The sequence below is a fragment of the Pleurodeles waltl genome, chromosome 12 (genome assembly GCF_031143425.1).
Source record: "Pleurodeles waltl isolate 20211129_DDA chromosome 12, aPleWal1.hap1.20221129, whole genome shotgun sequence".
Taxonomy (NCBI): domain Eukaryota; kingdom Metazoa; phylum Chordata; class Amphibia; order Caudata; family Salamandridae; genus Pleurodeles; species Pleurodeles waltl.
In genome coordinates, this window is record NC_090451.1 from 662918799 (window position 1) to 662942591 (window position 23793).

General features: G+C 42.8%; 1 protein-coding gene across 2 annotated transcripts in view; it reads right to left on the bottom strand.

The window, feature by feature from the left end:
• Positions 1-23793, bottom strand: part of THBS3 (thrombospondin 3) — a 246044-nt gene that overhangs the window by 212267 nt on the left and 9984 nt on the right. Inside the window, exons 2-3 of one of the 2 annotated variants that reach the window (XM_069218425.1) lie at positions 21213-21280; positions 3609-3712 (exon numbers count right to left, since the gene is read on the bottom strand). In XM_069218425.1, coding sequence (XP_069074526.1) covers positions 3609-3693 — 85 coding nt within the window. In that variant the 5' untranslated portion in view covers positions 3694-3712; positions 21213-21280. The remainder of the gene's footprint in view (positions 1-3608; positions 3713-21212; positions 21281-23793) is intronic. The other variant, XM_069218423.1, reaches the window with a different exon arrangement.

A 23793-nucleotide genomic window follows, 5' to 3' on the forward strand; every position in this document is an offset into this window, starting at 1 on the left:
AGAACCCTGAGTTGCGAAGCCAAGCCTGTCTCCTCGCAACCACCGTCGTGCCCATTGCTCTAGCCACTGAGTCAGTTGTATCCAACCCAGATTGGATAACCTGGGTTGCAGCAGCCTGAGCATCCGACACAATATTCAAGAGTCCTTGAGGAAGCTCTGTATGCGATGATGTGATCTCGTCCATAAGAGCGTAGATGTATCTCCCCAAGATACATGTAGCGTTGGTGGACTTCAGCGCCATGCTACAAGACAAAAATATTTTCTTCAACTGTGAGTCCAACTTTTTGGAGTCTCTGTCCCCCGGCACTGTTGGAAAAGATCCAGGCGCAGATCTAGCAGAACAGGAAGCCTGCACCACCAAGCTCTCCGGCGTAGGGTGCCTGGACAGAAAGCCAGGGTCAGATGGTGCAGCCCGATACCTCCTGGCCACAGCCCTATTAACAGCCGAGGAAGATACCGGCTTCTTCCAAACCTCCAATACCGGTTCAAGCAAAGCCTCAATAAATGGTAAAAGAGGCTCTGCTGCAGTAGAGGCCGGATGTAGGACCTCAGTTAGAAAATTCTGTTTCGCCTCAGCCACCGGCAAAGGCAGTTCGAGGAAGTTAGCTACCTTCCTTACTACAGCATGAAAAGTGACTGCATCCTCAGTATACTCCCCTGGAGATGACAAGTCCCATTCAGGGGAAGTATCAAGGCCACTTGCTGTATCCAGTCCATGAAGACCCTCGCCAGAATCCTCAATTTCTCCTTCCTCCAGGACCCGTTGGTACTCCTGTTCCTCCAAGAGACGGAGAACACGTCTCCTAGAATGTAGCCTCTCTTCAATACGCGGCGCTAACATGGCATCTGCCGAAGTCGAGGAACGACGCAGATCGCCGGATCCATCCGACGCCATGTCAGGTGCCACAGGAAGCTTCGACGCCGAACTAGGAGCCGGATGAAGAGAGGTGCTTCTCGGAGTCTCAGATGGTCCTGACAGGGTCACTGGCCGAAACCCCGAAGTCGATGGAGCAGAAACCTCCGGGGCTGAAACCTCTGGAGCCACCGGAGCGGACACCGGAGCTGACACCGAGCCCACATTCCCCAAGGGGAGAAAGGGCATGAAGGGTGCTGGCCATAGCGGCGCCGGAGTACCCAAGCTGAAAGCCAACAGCCCTGAAGGACCAGTCGGAGCATCGCCTGGAGCCATCTGCTGGAAGATGGTAAACATCGCATTTAAAAATGCGGTATTATCGGCTCCAGGGGCAGGGAAAGCCGGATACTGGGGTGCCTGGATCGAAGGCGACCCCGACGCCAGCCTCGACGTCTGCGACGCCGGAGAAAACACCTGAGGCTGTGTCACTTCAATCACTGAAGATGTCTGCCCAGGCGAAGCCGGAGAAGGCAACGGCGTCGATGGATGTGGGGTGACTGTGGGACTGACCTCTCAAGTCTTCCGACGCCGAGCCGAAGGCGACCTCGATCGAGACCTCTCCTTGCTCGAATGGCGCCGTGAGTCCCTATGGCGCCGGGAGTCTCAATGACGCCGATGAGTCTTCGGCGAGGAGGACTTCCTATGATGTTTCTTCTCCTTTCTTTTCGACTTCGCCATGAAGAGTTTGGCTTCACGCTCCTTTAGGGCTTTCGGATTCATGTGTTGACATGAATCACATGTTGCCACGTCGTGGTCAGAGCTTAAGCACCACAAGCAGTCCGAATGTGGGTCAGTAACGGACATCTTGCCCCCACACTCCCGACAGGGCTTGAAACCAGACTTCCTCTGAGACATAGTAACCTCAGAGAAAAAACACGCAGCAGAAAAACACACTAACTTCGAAAGCAACAGTAGCTCCCTCGAAGATAACCGTTTTGAATGCACGGAAAAAAGGGAACTGACGTCAGCGAGGACCTCTTATTGCCTGTATGACGTCAGACAGCATCGCGTGGGCAAATGTGACGTCCTCGTCGACGTGCAGAAGCTAGGAAGAAGATTTCCGTCGAATGCTGGCGCCATGGGAGTATTCATTAGGTGAGGAATCCACAGGTAGTTGTATCCATCAGAAATAACTTTTTAATCAAATGTACTTTATAGATTTAGCCATTTGCTTTCACTGGTATGAACTACAATAAAATTGGCAGTTTATGGGTATAGGTGATAAAAAAAATTGTAATTGCTAAAAATGCACCCTACCACTTAACCGAAGAATTAACTACCACTTAACCTAAGACGTACAGAAAGGAAAGCATCTGAGCAGGATACTTTACGTTATGCATTTCTTGCCATTGCTTCCCCTGTTGGTGCTCTTAAGTGTTTCCGTGAAGTGTTGCCTTACCAGTTGAGTTTTATCCCAATGAGATGGGCTTCATATTGGAGGCAAGATTTGCAACCTTCCTCAAAATCTGCGCTAAAGTGCTGAATGGATCTTGTGTTTTGGTTATGTAGTACAATAAAACATCTTCCAATCCTAGTATGAGACACTGATCTTCTCTATCCCAATGTCAGTGTGGACTATTTCCCAGAGTTGGTGTGTTCTAGTCTGAGACATGACTTCTCTGTGTTAGTGTAAAAGCAGTTCTGTCTCAGTGGTCCCAATAAATGAGGCATACGCAGTCCTTGCCTCAGTATCAGTGTGGTGTGAGAAATGGGCTTTCCATCAAGCATGCCCTAACAGAGGTCATGAAAAGGCTTCCAGCACTGGTCTTTGTGGAAAAAACAACTACATCTCATGATCAAGGGATAGTCCCAATGAGGACATCTGTAGGTAGGACAGAATCACCTAGATCATTTGTTCAATAACACCGAAGCAATTAATCGTGAATGTTCTTCTAATAAAATAAAATCTTCCCTTAGATGCTCATCGTTATTTAGCATGCAAACGTAACCCTATATTTATTAGAATTTTGTGTTCCATAATGTCTTCATTTTGTCTTCATAATATTGCTGTGTTTCAAGAACATTCTTGATTAATTGCCCATGCATGCATTAATGAACAAATGATCTAGCAGATTCCATCCAGTAACCAACTGTGCGCTGTGGGATTATCTCCTGTTTACAGGAGTTTACCTATTTATTTCTGAATTTAGTTCCCCTGCCTGAGGATACACCACAGTAGCACGCTTTAACTTTCTGAAGTTTGACAAGGGACTACTTAAATCTGTGTGCGCACGTACTGAAGCCATAACCATGATAGATTACCCTTGCTCATATTCCTAATTCATGCATTTTTCTGCAGAGACATGCATTAGAGGAAAGCTCAGTTGGGCAGAACCAGCCTCTAAGGATGCTTGTATACTGCCTCATTTCTGTAAAAGCTTTAGGTTTGTGGGAAGATGGAGACTTCTATGTATGAGAGGGAAGCCCTCCTCAGCATGCTGAGAAAATGGAACCGGCACTCAATTATCGAAGGCACACTCGACTAGGCTGTGTGGTCCCTAGGCCCACACGTCAAAACTTACCTCTTGTTGAAGCCTAACCACATTTGTGAACGTTTTGGGATCAAGTCAGGGATGTGGTTCAGAATGTATACTGCAAAACTCTGCCATTTCACACCAGGAGTTTTGTGGTAATATAACAGAAGGCAGTGGCAGCTAGTTGACAATCCCAATAACTATCCATACTGAAAGCTTACCTGGTTTCCGGCAGGGCATCACCCCAGTGGGGAAGTTCTCCAGCCACCAGGTTAAGAGACCCCGTGTCCTGCCCAAAAGGCACATGCAAAGAAAAAAGTATGACCTGCGAAGTGAAAAAGTGACAAGGAAGTGTTACTTTCACACTGCATGGGTGACAGGAAGGAACAAGCATAAACTTATGGAGGTCTGATATAATCGAATTAAACATTATGTGAAAATGTCATTTTAAATAAGAGATAGGCTAGGCGTCATGGAAGGTGTCAATGAAAGTGTGTGGCACTGCTACTGCTGTGATAAAATTAGTAGCCAAGACAGGCTGGGAAAGGGATTAGAGATAGCGAGCATACATATTAAAAGGGCATTATGCAATGTAAGCAGGTACTGCATTGGGAGGAGGGCGACGTATGCGCAACACTGGGTTAATGTAATGTTCTCTGCTCCCACTCCCCCTAGAGCCACAGAGGGTGGCTTTGTAACCCCCTGGCGCAAGGGCTTAGCTAACGTACCAATATAAATTAGAAATCCAGTTGGACAGCAACCCATACACAAGCCACAGAGCACTAGTGTTTAGGAGATGTTTATTGGTAGCAATCAGTCCCACAAGATTAATTCAGGGACAGAGTGGAACTCCAATACCTCTTTTGTTAATATATAACACACTCAAAATAGCACTAATACACAGGACATGTATTTCAAACTGTTTATTTTAAAATCCTAACCCAGTGCATAAAATGTGAATGCAACCACATAGAATATGCTAAGACTGAAGTTAACCATGTCATAATCTTCGAAAACAGCACGAAAACTAACATGATTGAGTTCTTAGCATCGTAACTCCCACATGCTATTTCTAGACACCATGCTAAATTTTAACTGACGCAGTAAGTAGTAAACCTGTTCTTGGGTTTCTAAGATGTATCGCAGAGTACACCTGTGTTTTCAATATGCAATAGCAAGCTAGCTATTTCCTCTTGCAGCTTGTTTGGAGCATGAACATAAACAGCAAACTGCTGAAGGCCACTTCTCACTGTCGACTCCGATGTTGCTTCCAACTAAGCCTCGGGCTGCAAATAGGAGTGACATCTAGCTCAGTCCTGGTACCAAGTCCCCTATACATTTTGTTTGATGCCTGTTTTTTTTTTTTTATAGTATCTGATCATCAATTTTAGCTGGTCACAATTCATATTGTGAAAAGAAAGGGTTTGGCTACACTAACGCATCAGTAAGACTAAACGGTGACAAATGTGTCAGCTCTACTATTGTAAGAATTATATATTTTTAGTAGTATGGACAATAAACACTTTACCCTAGATTGCAGATGGACAGGATGTAAACATTGCTACGCACGTCTAAAAAGCTCACACTTTCTATAAATAAATGCAAGAGGTTGGTGCAGGCAAGGAATAGAAATAGTAGAGACTGAAGAGACAAAGGATGGAAACAAACGTGTCCTGTCACAGTATTCAAGATATTATGGTAAATATACAATTACTTGCCCCATTCCTTCCCCGACATACATCATGTTGCAGAAACGTTGCATCTGGCATCACACGCTCCCACCACCTCCACCACTTTTATGGAAAATCACCATGCACGTATCAGTCTCAGTGCACAATCTCAACATCTCACTCACAAAACTTTCGAGCCCGAATACCATACAAGCTGGAGAAGGAGTAGAGACAAAGGCATGTGAGTGAGTTCTAAGGGAGGGAGAGGAGGAGGGTGAACAGCAGGAAAAACACTTCACTGAATAAAAACAAGCCCCTCATCTAAAGTAATAATACCCCACACACAAATATGTAGCATGGCCGATACCTTTGTATACTTTTGAAAACAGTCGTTTTTTCTAGGACAAACACAGTTAAACTTCGTTAAACAAATGCTAATGTCTGTGTCCCACTGATATTAACTACACAAAATCGAATACACATACAATTGGTTTGTGACCTACTTAGTATCTATCAATAAGACTATTAGGAGCAGTATGCTTTATGGGCAAATTGAGGCAATCAATCCTGGAAGTAAGAGAAGTAAGATATCACTGCAGTGAGAGGACCCAGTGGAAGAAATATATGGGCCAATGACATGCCTCTGTGCTTGGTCTAAAGATGTAAAATGATACATTTTGATAAATGTCATGTAGAAACCATAGAAGTATGACAATCTCTGCTTCTCCAACACATAAAACATGCCTGTGACTCGTAATTATACCCTGAATTTTCTGACTGAGAGCAGAAAACAACGTTTTAAATTATACCCATTCTGTTGGGAAAAAGCCATCATACTCTGTAAACAGCCGTACCGTCCTTCCCTTCTGCATGTCTTTGTCTAGTCGTGTTTTTTCGCCAGTAGACACTACATTTGTGAGTATCAGAGGAGTTCCACGTCTTTTCTGCCCCTCAGCCATATATCACAAGGCTCTGCTGGACTGTGGCTTCACCTGATGTTTTCCGCGACCCACTCTAGAAGGTGACTACAGCTTCCTCTCCAAGACAGGGGGAGACTGGGAGGTGACAGCAACTGAGATGATAGCGAAGGTGCGGCAGACGGGGAGGACACAGGACTTGATACCTGTACGCTAAGGGCATGTCTCATCAAAGTTCTGAGAAATTTGATCACATTACCCTAAGGTTGAAGTAAGAGGAAGTACAGTCCACCCCCAGGCCCAGATCATCTTCAAGACAGAGCTTTACCTACAAGGCATTCAAAACGGTGTTTTTAACACATATGGAGACAAGAAAGTAACCACCTCAGAAAGACAACAGCATTCAAGGAGCATTGATGTCACAAAACCAGAGACAAAAATGTGAAAGAAAAAACAAAGGATGGCCTTTTCTGTCTAAACTCACTGGTTATGGATCATTATTCAACGTTGCCACCCTCTTATCAATCCTAAGGCTTGCCAGACCTCAGTTCCAGCTTCATAAGAGTTATATAATTCCCTAACCTTTTATTTGCAAGACAAGCTAAGAAAGATGCATGAGGGTTTTGAGCAACTATTAGAATTCAGAGACTATTCTGTTATTTATGATTGTCCATCTGTTAATACTCTTGGTCAACTAGACAATTTTGACCCTACTGAGGTAACAGAAGTTCAAGAATTGCTTTTTAAGGTCAAATCCGGGTCACCATTAGACCCCTGCCCAGCTGAAGTATTTTCTTCCCTGGGTCCTCTCCTGGTGCTACATTTCACAACTTTAATTTTCCTTAAAAACAGCAGCCCTTCCAAAAGTTCTGAAACTTGCTTATGTTTCGCTGACTCTGAAATCGGTCACCTTATCCTGCCTGTTTTTCCAACTACCGGCCAATTTCTCTTCTGCTTTTTCCAAGTAAAACGCTAGAAAGGGCAATTGACAGCTTTGTACGTTTTTGGAGGACCATCAAGTGTTGAAACCGTGACCTTCAAGTGTCTGTCCCATAAATCCCTATACATATCAGAAACGCTTCAAAGGTCTGCAATTCAGAAAGAAGTTGATGACTCACCTTTTTAAAAAAAATACTACCCACTCACGAAACTGGGGCTCACCCTTCTCTGTAAATGTACCCCTTGGCCTTAACATACAGTTCAGAGCTCTGTTCTATAGCTAGGCTTCCGCTGTAATACCACAAAACATAAGGTGCAGTGTTACCGTCTTTCAGTTAAATCTGTTCAGGGATCACTTGCTTCACCTTCATGCATGTGGAGATTAGCAACGTGGCACATGTGTGGAGCAAAGGTGTCTGTGTACTACACTGGTAAATGTGCATGTCCTGTGCGAGTCCTTGTTAAGTGTGCTATCCTTGGATGAATGCATTACAAGATGGAGGTTCCACTCCATGTTGTCTGAGATGTGGTAATCTGAAGTGCCATCCCTTTAGAGATCCATGCACTCCCTTCAAAACTAGAGTTTCACACCAAAACAAGGGACTGACCAAAATTGGGTCACTACTTTGGCATTAGTTTCTAGATTGTAACTGCAGAGCACTTATCTGCACAGGATGTCCATCTAAAATAAAATTCATACTGTCTCTTTCTTTGTCCTGAGCTGGGGGGGTCTATGGAAATCACAAAGACCACTTCTTGCCCTCGCCTTCAGGAAGTCTACTCTGTGTTCCTAGAATACACACTTATTTGATTAGTTAGATCCTGTTCTTTACCTCACACACCTTTCCGAAAAACCCTGGATAAATTGGTCAAACATTAGTTGGTCAGTTTAAAGATTTTGAAAAATGTCAGATTGGCCTTGACTTCAACAAACATATCCCCACAATGGAAAATTAATGAAGTTCCAGGTACAGGTTTCCTACAGCTTAATTTCAGTCATCACTCTTCCTCACTGTTCCGAGATGTATGAATAAAGTAATGAATGTTGAATCTGGGGTGAACCTATTTCACCCTGGCATACGGCCTAGCAGTTACAGGAGTGGTGTCTCCCAGAGTAAATTATTCATCTGGGAAAGAATCCTCTTATTCTTTTTAATGCTATGTCTCCTGCTAATGCAAGGCTCTCTCTGCATTCTTCATGTCAATTGAGTTTATTTGGTTTTTGCCTCTTCTTTACTTGTGCTGCAGCCATTGGGGTCATGGGAACCCATGGAGTAGTCTCACAACCCTTGCAGTTTCTGTGAACGTTTTTTTTTTTTGACAAAGACATCCAAAATCCATTTTCAGAACCTTAGTCACCTCTCTTTTGACAACAGCATGATGTGGTGTTGCTCCTGAAAAGTCGAACACAATCCCAAATGGGTGTGTCCATCTGTATCTGACATTTTGTAAGTTTATTTTGCAAGTTACTGCATGAAAGGCTGCACACTTGAAGATAGTAGCTTGAGACATGTCTTTGAAGATAAGGTGTTGATGACCCTGAAGAGAGATTTCTGCTATCTTTCTTGGCACTTGTAAAGTTTCTGCTCTCTCAGGACAGTACTAAAGTATGGTCAGAATGTTGTTGGGTCGTGTTCCATTGAGATCTTCTTAGGCCCACTAGGTGAGCTCTGTCTAGGTACATTTTGTTGTCATTGTCTCCAAGAAGTGAAGAAAACAGACACGTCATAAAGGTCATAATATCTGCCCCTTAAGCCTCCTCCACCAAGTCACTGATGTTCAGATTTTCTCTTATAGATTTATTTTCCAGCTCTTCGATTTGATTAAAGGCCATGTATTTGTAAGCCAACTCCATCTTCTCTGAACATTCTTTCTGATGGATATGTCTATCTGTGGATTCCTCACTTTTTCATTCCTCACCTTTTGAATGTTAACAATGTGGCAGCATTCCACTGATTTTTTTCTTCATAGCTCTCCACGTCAACTAGCACGTCATAATGCCATGGCTCTGCACTCAACTCCATGTAACGACATGGGAGCCACAAGAAGCCCTCATTGGCGGGCTGACGTCAGTTTCCACCCACTTTTTTTTTCATTTTCGTGCCTTTGAGGCAGAAGGAATGTGTGAACTTGAGCAGAACACTAAAACCACCACAAGGCTATCTGTAAGAGAAAGAAATCCCTGACATAGAAAGGAGCCTGTTGCTGGATGGTGGTGAGAACTGCAATGCATGCTGAACTTCAAACAGAAGGAATACTGTGACCTGCTGAACATGATGCCAAGGTGGCATACCTGTCCACACAGTGCAGAAGTTACAATGTAGGAATTAAAGCGGAGGAACTAAAGGCCTGGATAGAGCACGGAGAACAAAGTATACAATAGTACTTGGACGCGCATAACTTCTTTCCTGGGCGGGAGCCCTTTAAACATTGTCGGGGCCAGCCTCAGCTGCTGATAGGGCGGGAAGCCCTTCTTAACCTCACAGCGCGCCCGCGGGACGCGCACAACTTCTTTCCTGGGCGGGAGCCCTTTAAACATTGTCGGAGCCAGCCTCAGCTGCTGATAGGGCGGGAAGCCCTTCTTAACCTCACAGCGCGCGCCCGCAACCGCGGGACGCGCACAACTTCTTTCCTGGGCGGGAGCCCTTTAAACATTGTCGGAGCCAGCCTCAGCTGCTGATAGGGCGGGAAGCCCTTCTTAACCTCACAGCGCGCCCGCAACCGCGGGACGCGCACAACTTCTTTCCTGGGCGGGAGCCCTTTAAACATTGTCGGAGCCAGCCTCAGCTGCTGATAGGGCGGGAAGCCCTTCTTAACCTCACAGCGCGCCCGCAACCGCGGGACGCGCACAACTTCTTTCCTGGGCGGGAGCCCTTTAAACATTGTCGGAGCCAGCCTCAGCTGCTGATAGGGCGGGAAGCCCTTCTTAACCTCACAGCGCGCCCGCAACCGCGGGACGCGCACAACTTCTTTCCTGGGCGGGAGCCCTTTAAACATTGTCGGAGCCAGCCTCAGCTGCTGATAGGGCGGGAAGCCCTTCTTAACCTCACAGCGCGCCCGCAACCGCGGGACGCGCACAACTTCTTTCCTGGGCGGGAGCCCTTTAAACATTGTCGGAGCCAGCCTCAGCTGCTGATAGGGCGGGAAGCCCTTCTTAACCTCACAGCGCGCCCGCAACCGCGGGACGCGGGCGGCGCCCGGGCAAAGCCCGGGCCAAGGGCGGGCCCGTCCTTCGCCCGTCATCGACAGGAAGAGGCTGGGCTGGGCCACCCCTCTTTAATATCTGGTCACAGACATTAATGCTGTAATTTAATTACACCTGTATCGTGCAGCATACCTGTGTGCCCTTGTGGTCCTCGGGGGGTGCTGTCCCTTTTGTTCCCTCTGCTGACCTCCACGTCTCCCCCCCGCCGTCGCCCGACGTTGCGACCGCTGTGTGGGAGGAGCGTTGACGGACCAGGACGGGACTACTTTAGCCAGGTCCCCTAGCACCACGGAAGCAGAACAAACGGATCTCACACGCCCGAAGGTGATATCAAACTGATCCTGCCCCTGGCTGAGCGGGGTCGGGCAAAGGACAGGCCATTGTGAGTCCGTTAGGGAGCCGTTAGGGGGCCAGAAGGGGTCGGGTTCAGCAAGTTCACTAAGCAATTAATTGTAATTGTTTTTATTGAATCTGATAACGTTTTAGTAAGTTGTATACCTGGGCTCCATTTAAATTGATTCATTGTGTCTTCTGGGTGTTATACACTTGCTGTTCTGTGTTATTGCTGATATATGTAGAGGCCCTATACTTTGTAAACGATATAAAAGTTCTGTGAAGTGCAGGGCCGTAAAACTAGACAGTCTAGTATTTATCAAAAACTAGTAGTGGTCGTCATATTCGTGAAGGCGGTGTAGAATGGCTAAGAATATTTCCACCCTGGATAATTACCTGGTTAAAATGGTGAGCAAGATAAACACTGATAGAAGGAAGTCCTTAGGGAAGGAGTCCACCCCAGAAATGTTTTCTCCTGTAAACAATGGTAGCGGTTCTGTTATGATGGACCCCCTTAATATTGAAGCTTTCCCTTTGGAAAACTCAGCCGCTTTACCCTTAGTTTTAGAGCCACCAAATCAAGTCCCATTGGAGCCCCCGAGTGAGCCTGCATCGTCTCACTCTCCCCCTAAGAGAACTGTTAGAAAATGCAGAAAAATGCTATCCAAGCGGGGTAACACTCATCTCAAACCAACAATAGAACCAATGATAGAATATGGTCATAGAAGTAATGTAGCTGAAAATGGGATTACAATTAACAAGGACGATGTGAACGGTGTTCTCTTGGGCCACATCGCTAAGCTATTTGAGGAAAAACTAGTCCATATGACTAAACCTCTTATGGAAAAGATTGAATTACTATCTACGGAGGTATCTAGGTTGGGTGGACTTTTAGACAAAATGTATATGGAACAGACTATGAAACAGTCTGAGCTATCCGTCCAATCCGGCAACCCTGAACAATTGGTTGAAGCACAGATGCCACGTTTACCTGAATATAGGGAGCCACCAAGTATGGTGGATAGCACCCCTCATATGAAAGCAGCTGCATCTAATATTGTGAGGAACACTACTCCTGTGAACAGACCAAATTTTATTAACCTTCCACCTGATTGTGAACCCTATGTCATAGTCCTTACGAACATTCCTCCCTTAGACCCAACAGCAGTGAACTTCCGTGAGGAATCACATGATTCTCTCAAACGGAAATCAGTTGCCTGGTTAAACAAAAATTGTGGTTTCCCCCCACACCTATCCGATCAAATACTGTCTACTAGACGGATACCATGGATCGGAAACGCAAGGAAAAAATGTAAGGGAGACTGTGTAATTGTCAATTTTAGGCACCCTCAACATGTTGCGACTGTCCTTCTTAGAGCAGCCTCCTTGGATATAAAGGAATCTGACGTGGGTGTGCATCCTCTGGGTTATTTTTATCGACACTTAGCCAGTACATCAGAACCTTCTAAAAAACACAGACCCTTGACTATTAGAAGAAACACTAGCTCTTATACCCCAACTGGAAATACCTTCTCGGTACTGAGCACTTTGGACGAAAACGATTGACTCCCACGAGCAGGGGATCCCATCACAGAAACGTTAGTATACACCCAGACGTGGGAACAAAAACAGAGTATAGAAGATCTTGAACCGGAACATATAGTACCCTCGAGTCCCAGAAATACAAAGACAGTTAATTTGGTAGGCAACGTTAAATCCCCTTATTCTATTTTAAGTAAGACAACTAGTTCGGGTGTACCGGATAAGTGCCTCTCAGTGACCATGGAGGGTAAAGACACTAGTAAAGACACTAGTAAAAACTACAACCAAGATAAAGAGCCAAACCCCTTAGTTGAGCTGGAGGATGTTACAGAAAAAGACAACCTACTTACAGTATTAGATCCTCCCTGTGTAAAAGGAAAATCAAGTATTAGATTGATATCATGGAACATAGCTGGCTTAGCAAGGAACCTTGAGGATGTGGTATGGTGCTCCTATATTGAGAACTACGACATCATACTCCTACAAGAAACTTGGATTGTAGAAACCCCCCATAGGCTGGGGTATAAAACCTATTGTTCCCATGCCATTCCATCAACTAGAGGGAGAGCCTCAGGAGGACTGGTCATCTGGGTTAAAGTGACCCTAGAAATAGATGTCACCCCGCTACCCATCCCCTCCCCGGACCTACTAGGCCTTAAAATCAAAACAAGAGGGAAAGAAACTATACATCTAATAAATATATATAACAGACCGTTCCCTTCTAACAAGGAATCAGAGGTAGTAGAACTCTTGGACTCCGTTCTAGACTCATTAGGAGATAATGCAAAGGTGTTAGTTGGTGGAGATTTTAACTGTAAATATGAGCCTATCCCGGGGTTGGAAAAATTATTTGACGATCAAGATGCTGCTAATGACATCCTGCCCTTAAAATCCGTAAGTGCAGCTAAAGGCACAAAAGCCGCCTTACAGATTTTACAGTTGACTGTGGCGCATGACCTAAGGGCCTGTAATGGTCGATTTCGCTCAGACAGACCAGCAGCCCCAACCTATTTTAAGAAAAATTTCAGATCCCATATAGATTTTGTAATGGCTACCCGGAATATATGGGACCAAATAACCGATTTCAAGATAGACCTTAGGACGGAGAGTGATCATTTTCCCCTCCTACTATGGCTGGATTCTCAATCATTCATTATTAAATCCAAAGAAGAGACCCTATTAAATACCACGGTCGCGGAACTAGAGGTAACTAATAACAGGCGTGCCCTAAGATGGCCCTATATCTTGGGAACTGAAATAACGCTGATAAATATATACAATGTATTTACTGACACAGTAGGAGGCCTTCAGACAGCATTAGTGGGAACACAAGGTGTGCTTGACATACATCTTAAGCTGGTAGACGCATTAACCCCACTATTGAGCAAAATCTATAAAAAAAATGGTAATAGGAAACGGAATGATCTTGAGGCAGCGAACCCATGGTATAATAAAGACTGTCGTATAGCAAAATCAAGACTAATCCAGGCAGTAAAATCCGGGAACAGCTTGGATATAAAAAACAATAGACTAGCCCACAAAAAAATGCTGGCCCAAGCTAAAAAAACATGGGATGAAAACTTCTGGGAGGATCTCTTGAATGCAGCTAAGCTACGGGATCAGAGTATGTTCTGGAACTTAATCGCTAATGGAAATAAGCAGGGCAGATCAACAAAGGATATTTTCCTAGATGAAAATACTTGGTGCGACCACTTCACTAAGCTCTATGCTAACAAACAGGAGAATTTGCCCTTTGAGTACCATGAGACAAATTCAGAGATAAGTGTTGCTCCATTAACCTTTAGTTTAGAAGAAACTAATAAGGTTTTATTAGCTGTGAAATTGGGCAAAGCCCCAGGCCCTGATAAAATCCCCGGAGATCTTCTAAAATATGATGTGGATGTGTGGGGGCCTTACATAAATTACTTGAGTAATTCCATTGTGGCAGGCACACCAATCCCCGATTCCTGGAAAGGGGCAGAAATTATGACAATTTTTAAAAAAGGTGATCGCTATGATCCAAGTAATTACCGCCCAATAAGTTTGATAGACTCATTTCAAAAGATATATGCCAGACATATTTTAAACAGGCTTTTAGATTGGATTGAAGAGACTAAAATATTAACCAAATATCAGGCTGGCTTTAGAATAAAAGTAAGTACGGTTGACCAGGTGTTTAGGTTCATGTGCATCTGTTGGAAGTATATAAACATAAGGAAGGGTAGCCTCCATGTGGCATTCATGGATCTAAGGGCCGCCTTTGACCTTGTTCCTCGCAATTTGTTGTGGTCTACATTAAGAAACATGGCGGTCCCTGGGGAACTACTTAAAGAACTTATCAAGCTTCACACAGGGAACTATGCAAAAATTAGGTGGGGTAAAGAAGGTGAGACCTCAAGGGCCATACCTGTAGACCGTGGTGTGCGCCAAGGCTGCGTGTTAGCTCCTACACTTTTCTCACTATATGTTAATGATATTCCAATCTATTTAAGGGATTGTGTACATGACTCACCGAAGCTAGGTGGCGAGCCGGTTACGGCACTACTATTTGCCGATGACACCATCCTCATTTCTCAAACTCCGAGAGGTTTACAGAATTTGGTGGATTCTTTCCAGAAGTATTGCGTGGGGAAGGGGCTAGAAATAAATCCTACCAAAACAAAGTATATGTCAATAAACTCCAAGAAATCCCTCAGGAATAATCTGTCCTTGGATAACCAAAAACTGGAACAGGTAGGGAGTTTCAATTATCTGGGGATGATGCTGGATAGTAACCTGTCCTGGAAAGGGCAGATGGATAAAAGCATCCTAGCCCTTAAACAAAACTCAATGCCTATTTTAAAAATACACGGAGCCAGTTACTCTAAAGCAATCTCACCAGCACTGGAAGTATATAAAGCAAAGGCCCAATCGACCGCCCTTTATGGCGCTGAACTCTGGGGATTCCATTGCAATAACAACTTTGGAAAAACGGAAAACCATTTTGTACGAAGGCTACTTAAAATACCGACAAGAACCCCCCTAGTCCCTGTTTTCCTTGATATTAATCTTAAAAGAGCAGACTATCAAGCATTATTAAGACCATTGCTGTATTGGGTCAGGCTATGGGTAACCCCGGAGTTGAGTGATTACAAGAACGGACTGACTGAACTAACTCAGATAGATGGACATATGAATACCCCTTGGTTAAAATATGTATCTAAGTGGTACGAGAGATTAGGTTTATCACACCTATGGGAAGCTCCACAGAACATGACAACATGTACCAGGAAAAATGTAAAGGACACTTTTTGGTCTTATGTCAACGGAGAGCTATTGCATAGTTCATCGATTGGTACTCTGACTTTGAATTTTTTAAACATAAAAGATACACCTAAATTCGAACAATTTTTGGATGAGGTCGGCCCTCCTCTGGCAAAAACACTTTATTTACAGTTTAGGTACGGGGTCTTACAGATTAATGCTTACACATGCAATTGGGGAGGGGTAAAAGGATGTGAACTCTGCACTCTCTGTACCTTAGGGGCTAAAGAAGACGTTGTTCATTTACTCTTCTTTTGCCCAGTATACAAGAAACCAAGGGATCGGTGGATCAAACCCGTTTGTAAATATGTGGGGGTCAGATCCTATAAAGAAGCAGTGCGCATATTTCAGTCCAATACTTCACAACTAGTGGTGTTTGGCACAAGCAGATTCCTATATAATGTGTACCTTATCAGGAATCGACTTGGTCACAAATTGTAAAGCTTTGTCAGGTGGCCCGCTCATCCACCTCCTTGCAAAGGTATATGATGCACTGTTTTATCGACAAGTAGAATTTTTTTTTTTTTTTTTTTTTCTTTCCTCTTAGTTCTGGTTTTTAATTATTTTATAAATTGTTATTTATATTTTTATACACTTAATGATACTGCTTAATCATGGGGACATCCATATACTTCTTGCCAACTGTATGTATTGTATCTTATATTTTATTGTATAATGTATTTATGTATGTCGTATTTATTTCCTGTCCTGACTTTTATGGCAATATTTGCCGAAATAAAGTAACGAACGAACTTGGACAACAAAAAAATGAATGGAGAGTTAGCGAGAAGAATCTTGGAGACAGCGGCGGTATTTGTCACTTACTATACCCCCTTATACACACCCTCAGCAATGAACTCTATAGAGGACATACAAGATTCCTCAGGGACATAACAATGCCATGCCTCTCACTGGAAGACAGACTATTCCTAGACCCAGAAATATATAATACTGAGACTGCAACAGCTTTCAGAACTGAACAAACAGGAAAGGCTCAGGGACCCAGAGATATTGAACTCTAAGATCTTGGCATACATGTTACTGGAAGCCAGAAACGAAGGCTTGCTTCCACTAGACCAAAGACTGAACACCATAGTAGTCATACCAAAAGAAGACAAAATACCCAACTAATGCACATCATACAGGCCAATATCACTGCTAAACTGAGAGGCGAAAATACTTGCAAAAGTACTAGAGACTGGATTTAAAAAGTAATACTGACATTGATCTACCCTGACCGATAGGGATGCATGCAAAACAGAAGAGCCAGACTTAAGCTAAGGCGCCTGTACGGGGTTCTGGGACTGGCACATGGTATACACGAGCGAACACTGCTGCTGTCCCTGGACGCCTGAAAGGACATACCTGTTCGGAACCCCAGACAAACTGGGCTTTTGTCCTCGCTATCAACAATGGGGATGGCTACTATATCAACAGCTGCTTGCAGTGGTGAAAGTCAATTGTGTAATGTGTCATCCAAATGCACTATGGAGGGGCACTTGGCAGGGATGCCTACTCTCCCCCATGACGTTCCTTCTGGCAGTGGAGCTGCTAGCAGCCTGGATCCAGCAAGATCCTCTTTTCGAGGCCTACACTGGACGGATGCTTACGAAGAGAGAATATCATTGTATGATGAGAACATCCTCCTTTATGTGGCAGAACCAGCTCAGACAGCTCCTAGATGTTTCCACCTATTCAGAACCTTTGGGCAATAACCAGGATACCAGATAAACTGGGGGTAAATCCCAACGGTACCCACACACTGGAGGACTACTGCACCTCCTATCAAGCTGGGAGATAACCAAAGTGAATGAGGAATTCAAATACCTGAGGATATATATTACTAGATATAAAGAAAGGTTCCAAACTAAAATGTATACCTTCTGCTAGAACGCTGTAAACCAGATGTGAAACACTGGTGAATGCTGCTGCTGTCACTGCTGGGCAGAGTAGCCCTTTTCAAGATAATCGCCTTGCTTAGATTCCTATGCACCATCAAAATCCTGGCAGCATTTTTTAAGAACATAGAGGCAAAAACAAGACTACTGTTCTAGAAGGAAATTCCTTCCCAAAATGCGTTACAAAAGCTAATGTGGGGGGGGGAGTTATGATCGAGGAATAGACCTGCCAAATGCTAAAGCATATTACTGGGCCGCTCAGCTGGGAGTAGTGAACGCTTAGTGTTCGCAGATGAAGGAAAAACCAGTGATTAGGGAGGAAAGACAAATGATGGGACCTAGGGGATACCCTGCAGTACTGTACAGGACCCACCTTAAAGGGCGAATGCCGGCTCAAAGAAAGGGTGGTGGCACCCTGGGAAAGACAACATCACATTTAGGATGGAAAGGCACCTTGATGGAACAAACTCCACTGTGGGACAGTGATTAACTGCAAAAGGTGGGAAATCTATAAAGCTTCACAAAGTGATATTCATGACAGGAACTTCCAAACTAGGGGACCGTGGGATATGACAGGAATTTTCACACTAGGTGACCACTGGATAAAGGGAGACCTGATACCAATTGAGCCCCTTAAAGATAATACCAAATAACAGCAACTAAAAAATACAGTGGTTAGGCATGCACTGCTCTCCCTCCTTCGACTGTTAACAGTACTAAAAGAACTTACCCGTCTGGAAGACGTATTATTGGCAGAGCCATTCACCAAGGGTACAGTGTCACTGACATATAGAAAAATAATTAACAATATTCCAGTACTCCAGACTCTAAAGGCGGATTAGGAAAAAAAGACAGACACTAGGCCAGTAAGAGTGGGAGGAAGTAATGCGTGGCCCACAGGAAATTGTTTTAAGATCGGGGTTTTGCCTAGTGCAGCTCAGCATACTGCACAAATTATACTATTCTACAATCCTCTTGCATAAAATAAGGAGGGCGTCCCCACTGAACTGTGAGGGAGGCTGCAATCAAGAAGGTTACTTTTTTCATTTAGTCTGAGCTTGTCCTCAGATTGACCAGTACTGAAGAGAAACTGAAGAGAAACTGAAGAAGGTATGACACAGGTAATACAAAGGCCAGTTGCAAGAACTGCTAAGAGGTAAGTATTAAATATTTGGGGGGGGTGACAACATACCAAAATACTCCAAACACCATCCCCGTTAGCAGAGAGACGAAACGCTGCTTGAAATTGGGAAGACTAGGAAAGATATGTGCCGGTGCATGCTTGCAGAAAAGTGATGTAAAGGGGCAAGAGGCTGTCAAAAAAGGGAGGGCCCGGAAACCACACTGGGTGGGTTATAGAGAACACAGAAAATAACCACAAACCCAACATACCTCAGGTCCATTGTGGGTAAGGGACAAAACGGGACACCTGCAAAGAAAACACCCAGGGGTGTACAAAAAGGCTGTAAGCTAGTCAAGATGTTTACTATGGAAGTGATGGTGACATGCTGTTTTCCTATTGTTTGTATGAAAAATAAATCAATAAAAATCATTTTTTTCTTAAATCCTTCATACCAAGCAGGAAACCATCCTAGGATGGTTAGCCATTGGATGGCCATGGTCGTCTTAATTGGGCAGGCCATGAACCTTGACATATTGAAAGTTCCCACCCAACTGCTTAGCACATACCTTGGGCCTATTTCATCCAACATAGGAAAAAACCTGCAGCAATCACAAACCACAACACTAGAAACTTACATCAACAAAATAATCTAAAACCAAGTTTGTTAAACTCATACAATGTACGGTACATCCGTTATTTTAAATATTACAATAAGTCAATGATTAGAATATCCATGACCTAGTCACACACTGAATTCTCAAATTCACTTTTCTTAGCCTTCCTACTTACATCCAGATACTGCCAACATAGCACCTATTCCTTGATCATCGCCATCAATTCTCTAATTACTGCCCATACTTCTCTATCACTAATCCCCCAACATATCTTAGACTGATCCTATGCTCCCTCTCACCGCCCCTGACCACTAAAGCAGGACATGTAAACTTATGAGGCACTCATGTAGTATACACTCTCCTCTCACTTCTCAGAAGAATTGCTCCTGTCCTATTCTCCAGATTGTATATCCCCCCCAACGCTTGGCTCCACTTTATAAAGAAACTAATTGTTTTGTGAAGGTTGAAACCTAGTTTAGCACGTCCAACGAATTACAGGTAACAGAATGCAATCTGAGTGCGTCGTCTTGAAATGCCATCATCTCTGGTGCCACCATCTCTTAGATATTGAGATTTCTGTCCAATGTATCCCATTTTCTGTTTTGGTATTTTCCATATAATGCTAATACCATTAACATGTGCGCCCTTCTGCCCCAGGCAAACTATCTTCCACTGTCAAGAGACACCTGCACCTCTATTGCTGCCACTACTGCAGCTATCCGGACTCTGAGGAGCACACAAACATTCCAACAACTGAAAGTCATATCTTTGTTCCCAACAAGCAGATGTTAATCCTTTCCAACAAGGTAATCACATTGTCACAAAGGGGGAGCAGCAGGTACATCAAAGAGCAGCTATTGTTCCTGAGTTATAGATAAATGTTTCCAATATCCTGTCACTTCTGTCACAGCATACATTGCTGGCCTCAGCAAATGCCAAATTACCTAATCTTGGCAATCGCTCAGTAACATCTCACCCAGAGAATTTGTTTTCCCAAACAGTATTCATATTTTAAGATACAGAAGTGATGCTGCTTTAGACACCTAGACCAATATGCAGGGGGCAATGAAAAGCATTTTGAAAAATACTCTCTGTAATATAGGTAGTCATTTGCAATGTGCAAAGAACGGGAGTGTTGTGTTCAGTCCCTATTACCATTAGAACTAGTCTCAATACTCATTTCTTTCACCAGTTGAAGTTTCTTAGAGACCTTATATATGTTGGTACAATAATCAAGTTGTGGTAGTAGGAGCGACAATGCCCAATTTCCAGGGACAGCTTAAAGGGTGATTGAGAAGTATATCAAATTGGAGGTGTACACACACTGTCACAATATACACTGGAGGAGCGAAGTGGCCATTGACAAGGATTACACCTAAATACAAAAAACTCTCAAGGGGTGATTTAATATCGAGTAAATGGCGCTCCCTCTCAAACTATCCCAATAATTATCCAATCGGTGCCCTTCACTGGGAAATCCCCCCAAAAAAACCGAATGATAACAACAACTGTTATCCAATATAATGACTTTAAATGGCACTCATCTGATATTCCTAATACAAAATACTTTGATAATTATGAATGTCCATAAATAAAACAGTCCTCCATATATTTAACCGTAATGTTCTTTATTCTTCTTGAAAGATCTTGTATCCAAAATTTGCTCACATCACCGTCCCATTTTGCCGTCCCAGTCAACATGAGTTTAGTCTGGGGAAAACCCCTTGACTTCTTCAGGACTTTCTACAACAAACAATTTGAATACATACAATATAATTATGTTTTAAAATGTAAATCAGTCTAATGAATGACCCCTCACCATCCAATGTGACTTGATGTACAATTGCATGTGAAAACCGTGATTCCAAACATTGTACAATAAAATACCAATCTCTAATTTACAAAACAACAAATCCCTATGTGCACACACCTCTTCGTGTGAAGCCAAAATTGTATAACCCAATTATTAAAAAAGTAACCCCCTATGAATAGAATCAATACGTGAAAAGCATGCTCGGTGATGCTTGAGTATACCCATTAAACAGTATCAATAAAAAAAGATCAATACAAATGAAAGAAAACAATACAAGAAGGGGTGGCCAATACCTTATCTCGAAATGGACAGTCTCATAGGTAGAAATCTGTGTATTTGTTAATCATTCAATTATTTGTTATGCTGCAATGGGTAATCTGTAAATATAAGGTATGTTTGTATTGTCTTAATAGACCAGGTCCTTTTTTAATACTTAATATAGTAGTATCCACCAATAGCAGTGCTTACCTTACTCTGTATATTTACTTGCATGTACTAAGTTTATTTGGATGTCCCAGATGTAGAGGAGGCGTATCCTAAAAAATTACAAAAGTTATTCAATACCATGTATGAACGTTATTCAAACTTTCTCCCTTCTCACCGTATGAATTTGTACCTTCTCTTACTGGCCTGCAATCCCTGAGTGCCTAGGAAAACGTGTAAAGGGAGAGTGTTTGCTTGTCGGTCTTTTTAGGCCGCCCCCTATGGCCATAAACATTGAAAACGGACTCGTCCTTATGGCGCACTAACCTAACGCTCACTCGTAATTCCTATACAATCAATGGTCTCTTAATATTAAATAGATCCAAAATACTCCATTGGGTCCGGGAGTAAAGCGGTCCGCTTACATCCTCAATGTATTCAGAACAGCCCCCTCTAGCCTGAGAAATCGAAGACAGACTAATCATTAATATCTTACTTTAGTAGGCTTACTCAAGGTTACACATACAGTGAGTAACCTTTCTCTAGTGAACAAATCAAATCTTATTCGTCCTAACCTTCATATACAGGGTCAGTCTCAATATCTTATTGCGCTGTTCGCGCGTACTCAAATCTTCTGCTCTATTTGTAAGAAAAAAATTTAACAATTAAGACACCCATAAAATATTCTAAATACATAACTACAGTACGTACATATGTTCCATTCTTCAATCATACCATCCATTAATTATGTATAGAAATGATATCCTAATTGCCTTGTGATAAAAACAATCCCTGTGCATATAAATATTAACCCCACAGTTATATATATCATGATTCATGATGGATCATAAACCTCCTATTTTATCTGTCCCCAAGAAAGTATTCTAACTCATGGTCAGAATTTAAACCATGTTCCAGTGCCCCTAGGCGCATAATCCAAACTGATTCTTTCCTTCTTAATGCCAATTCCCCATTACCACCCCTTGGATTTTTTTCACAATATTCGAATCCAAAAAACTTGAAATCTTTATGTCCTCCCTGTGCCTTACAAGATCTCATATGCGAGGCTATGGGATAGCGCTCATCCTCGTCTTATAGCTCTCCAATGCTCCGAAATCCTCGCTTTAAGGGGACGAATAGTGCTGCGCACGTATATCTCACCACATTTACAACCTAGCATATAAATAACATACTTAGTGTTACAATTAAAGTGCATTTCTATGGTAAAGTTATTACTAATTCCTTGGAAGTCGCTTTTTGCATGCCACGCCCACCTACACATTGCACAACTACAACACTTATAAAAGCCCAAATTATGTACATTGAGCCAGTTCGGCTTAGTTTTCTCTTTCAAATAACTAGGGCTAAGAATATTATTGAGTGTAGATCCTCTCCTATACAATACATCTGGTTTGCACCTAATATATTTCCTTAAAGTTTGGTCTTGTAGTAAAATTGCCCAATGTTTCTTCATGATTTTAAGTAATAAAACTGAATTATCCGTGTAATCCAATACTATTCTTATCTTGTCATCAATATTCTCCTTTTTTTATACGATGCGCCAGTGTGTGTGTGTGGTATCTTAGAGGCTTTAAGCTGGGACTTTGACAATATCTGGTGAATAACCTCTGTCCATAAATCTGTCCCATATCCTCAATACATTTGTTAAAGTCACCGTTTTTGCTACAATTCCGTCTAGCTCTAACCATTTTGCCAAACGGTATTGCATTTGATTCTTCGGGTGTGCACTAGTTGCGTGTAACAAAGTAGTACATGCTGTTGATTTGCGGTGCAATCTACTCTCAATCTTATTGTCTTCTACAAATAATTCCACATCCCAAAAATCTATGCGTTCTGAACTATATTTATATGTGAACTTTATATTAACCTCATTGTTGTTTAGATGATTGCAAAGTTTCTTTAGAGCTTCTTCATTCCCCATCCATATGATAAAACAGTCTATATATCTCCCCCAATACATGACGTGTGTCTGCCATTCCACTGCTCCTAGACCCCACAACCATTTCTCTTCAAACCATCCCATAAATAAGTTTGCATACGAGGGAGAAAATCTCGACCCCATTGCCACCCCTTGTTTTTGTTTAAACCAATCATTTTTTTAAAGAAAATAATTGTGATTAAGAAGGAGATCAATCATTTGTAATATCTCAGTATGTTCCATCAGGCTCGCTGATCTCTTGTTCAGCATATATTTAATTGCTTGAATTCCACTTTCATGTTTAATACTAGTGTACAAAGCAACCACGTGCAAAGTAACCATTAACATATTGAATTCCCATTGAATATCTGAAACTCAATATATGTTTCGTATCCCTACTATACGAGGGGAGATTAATTACAAAAGGTTGCAAAAATAGGTCTACAAATTCTGATAGTCTTTCTGTGGGACTTCCCATACCTGACACTATTGGTCTTCCAGGGGGAAAATTACTTTCTTTGTGTATTTTAGGTAAGGTATATAAACATGGAAATTTAGGACGATTCACCTGTAAGTACGAATATTCCTTATCATCCAATAAATTATCATACCACATTTTAAGCTGTCTATTGATCTTGCTGGTTAACCATACCGTGGGATTGTACACCAATTTCTCATAACAATATA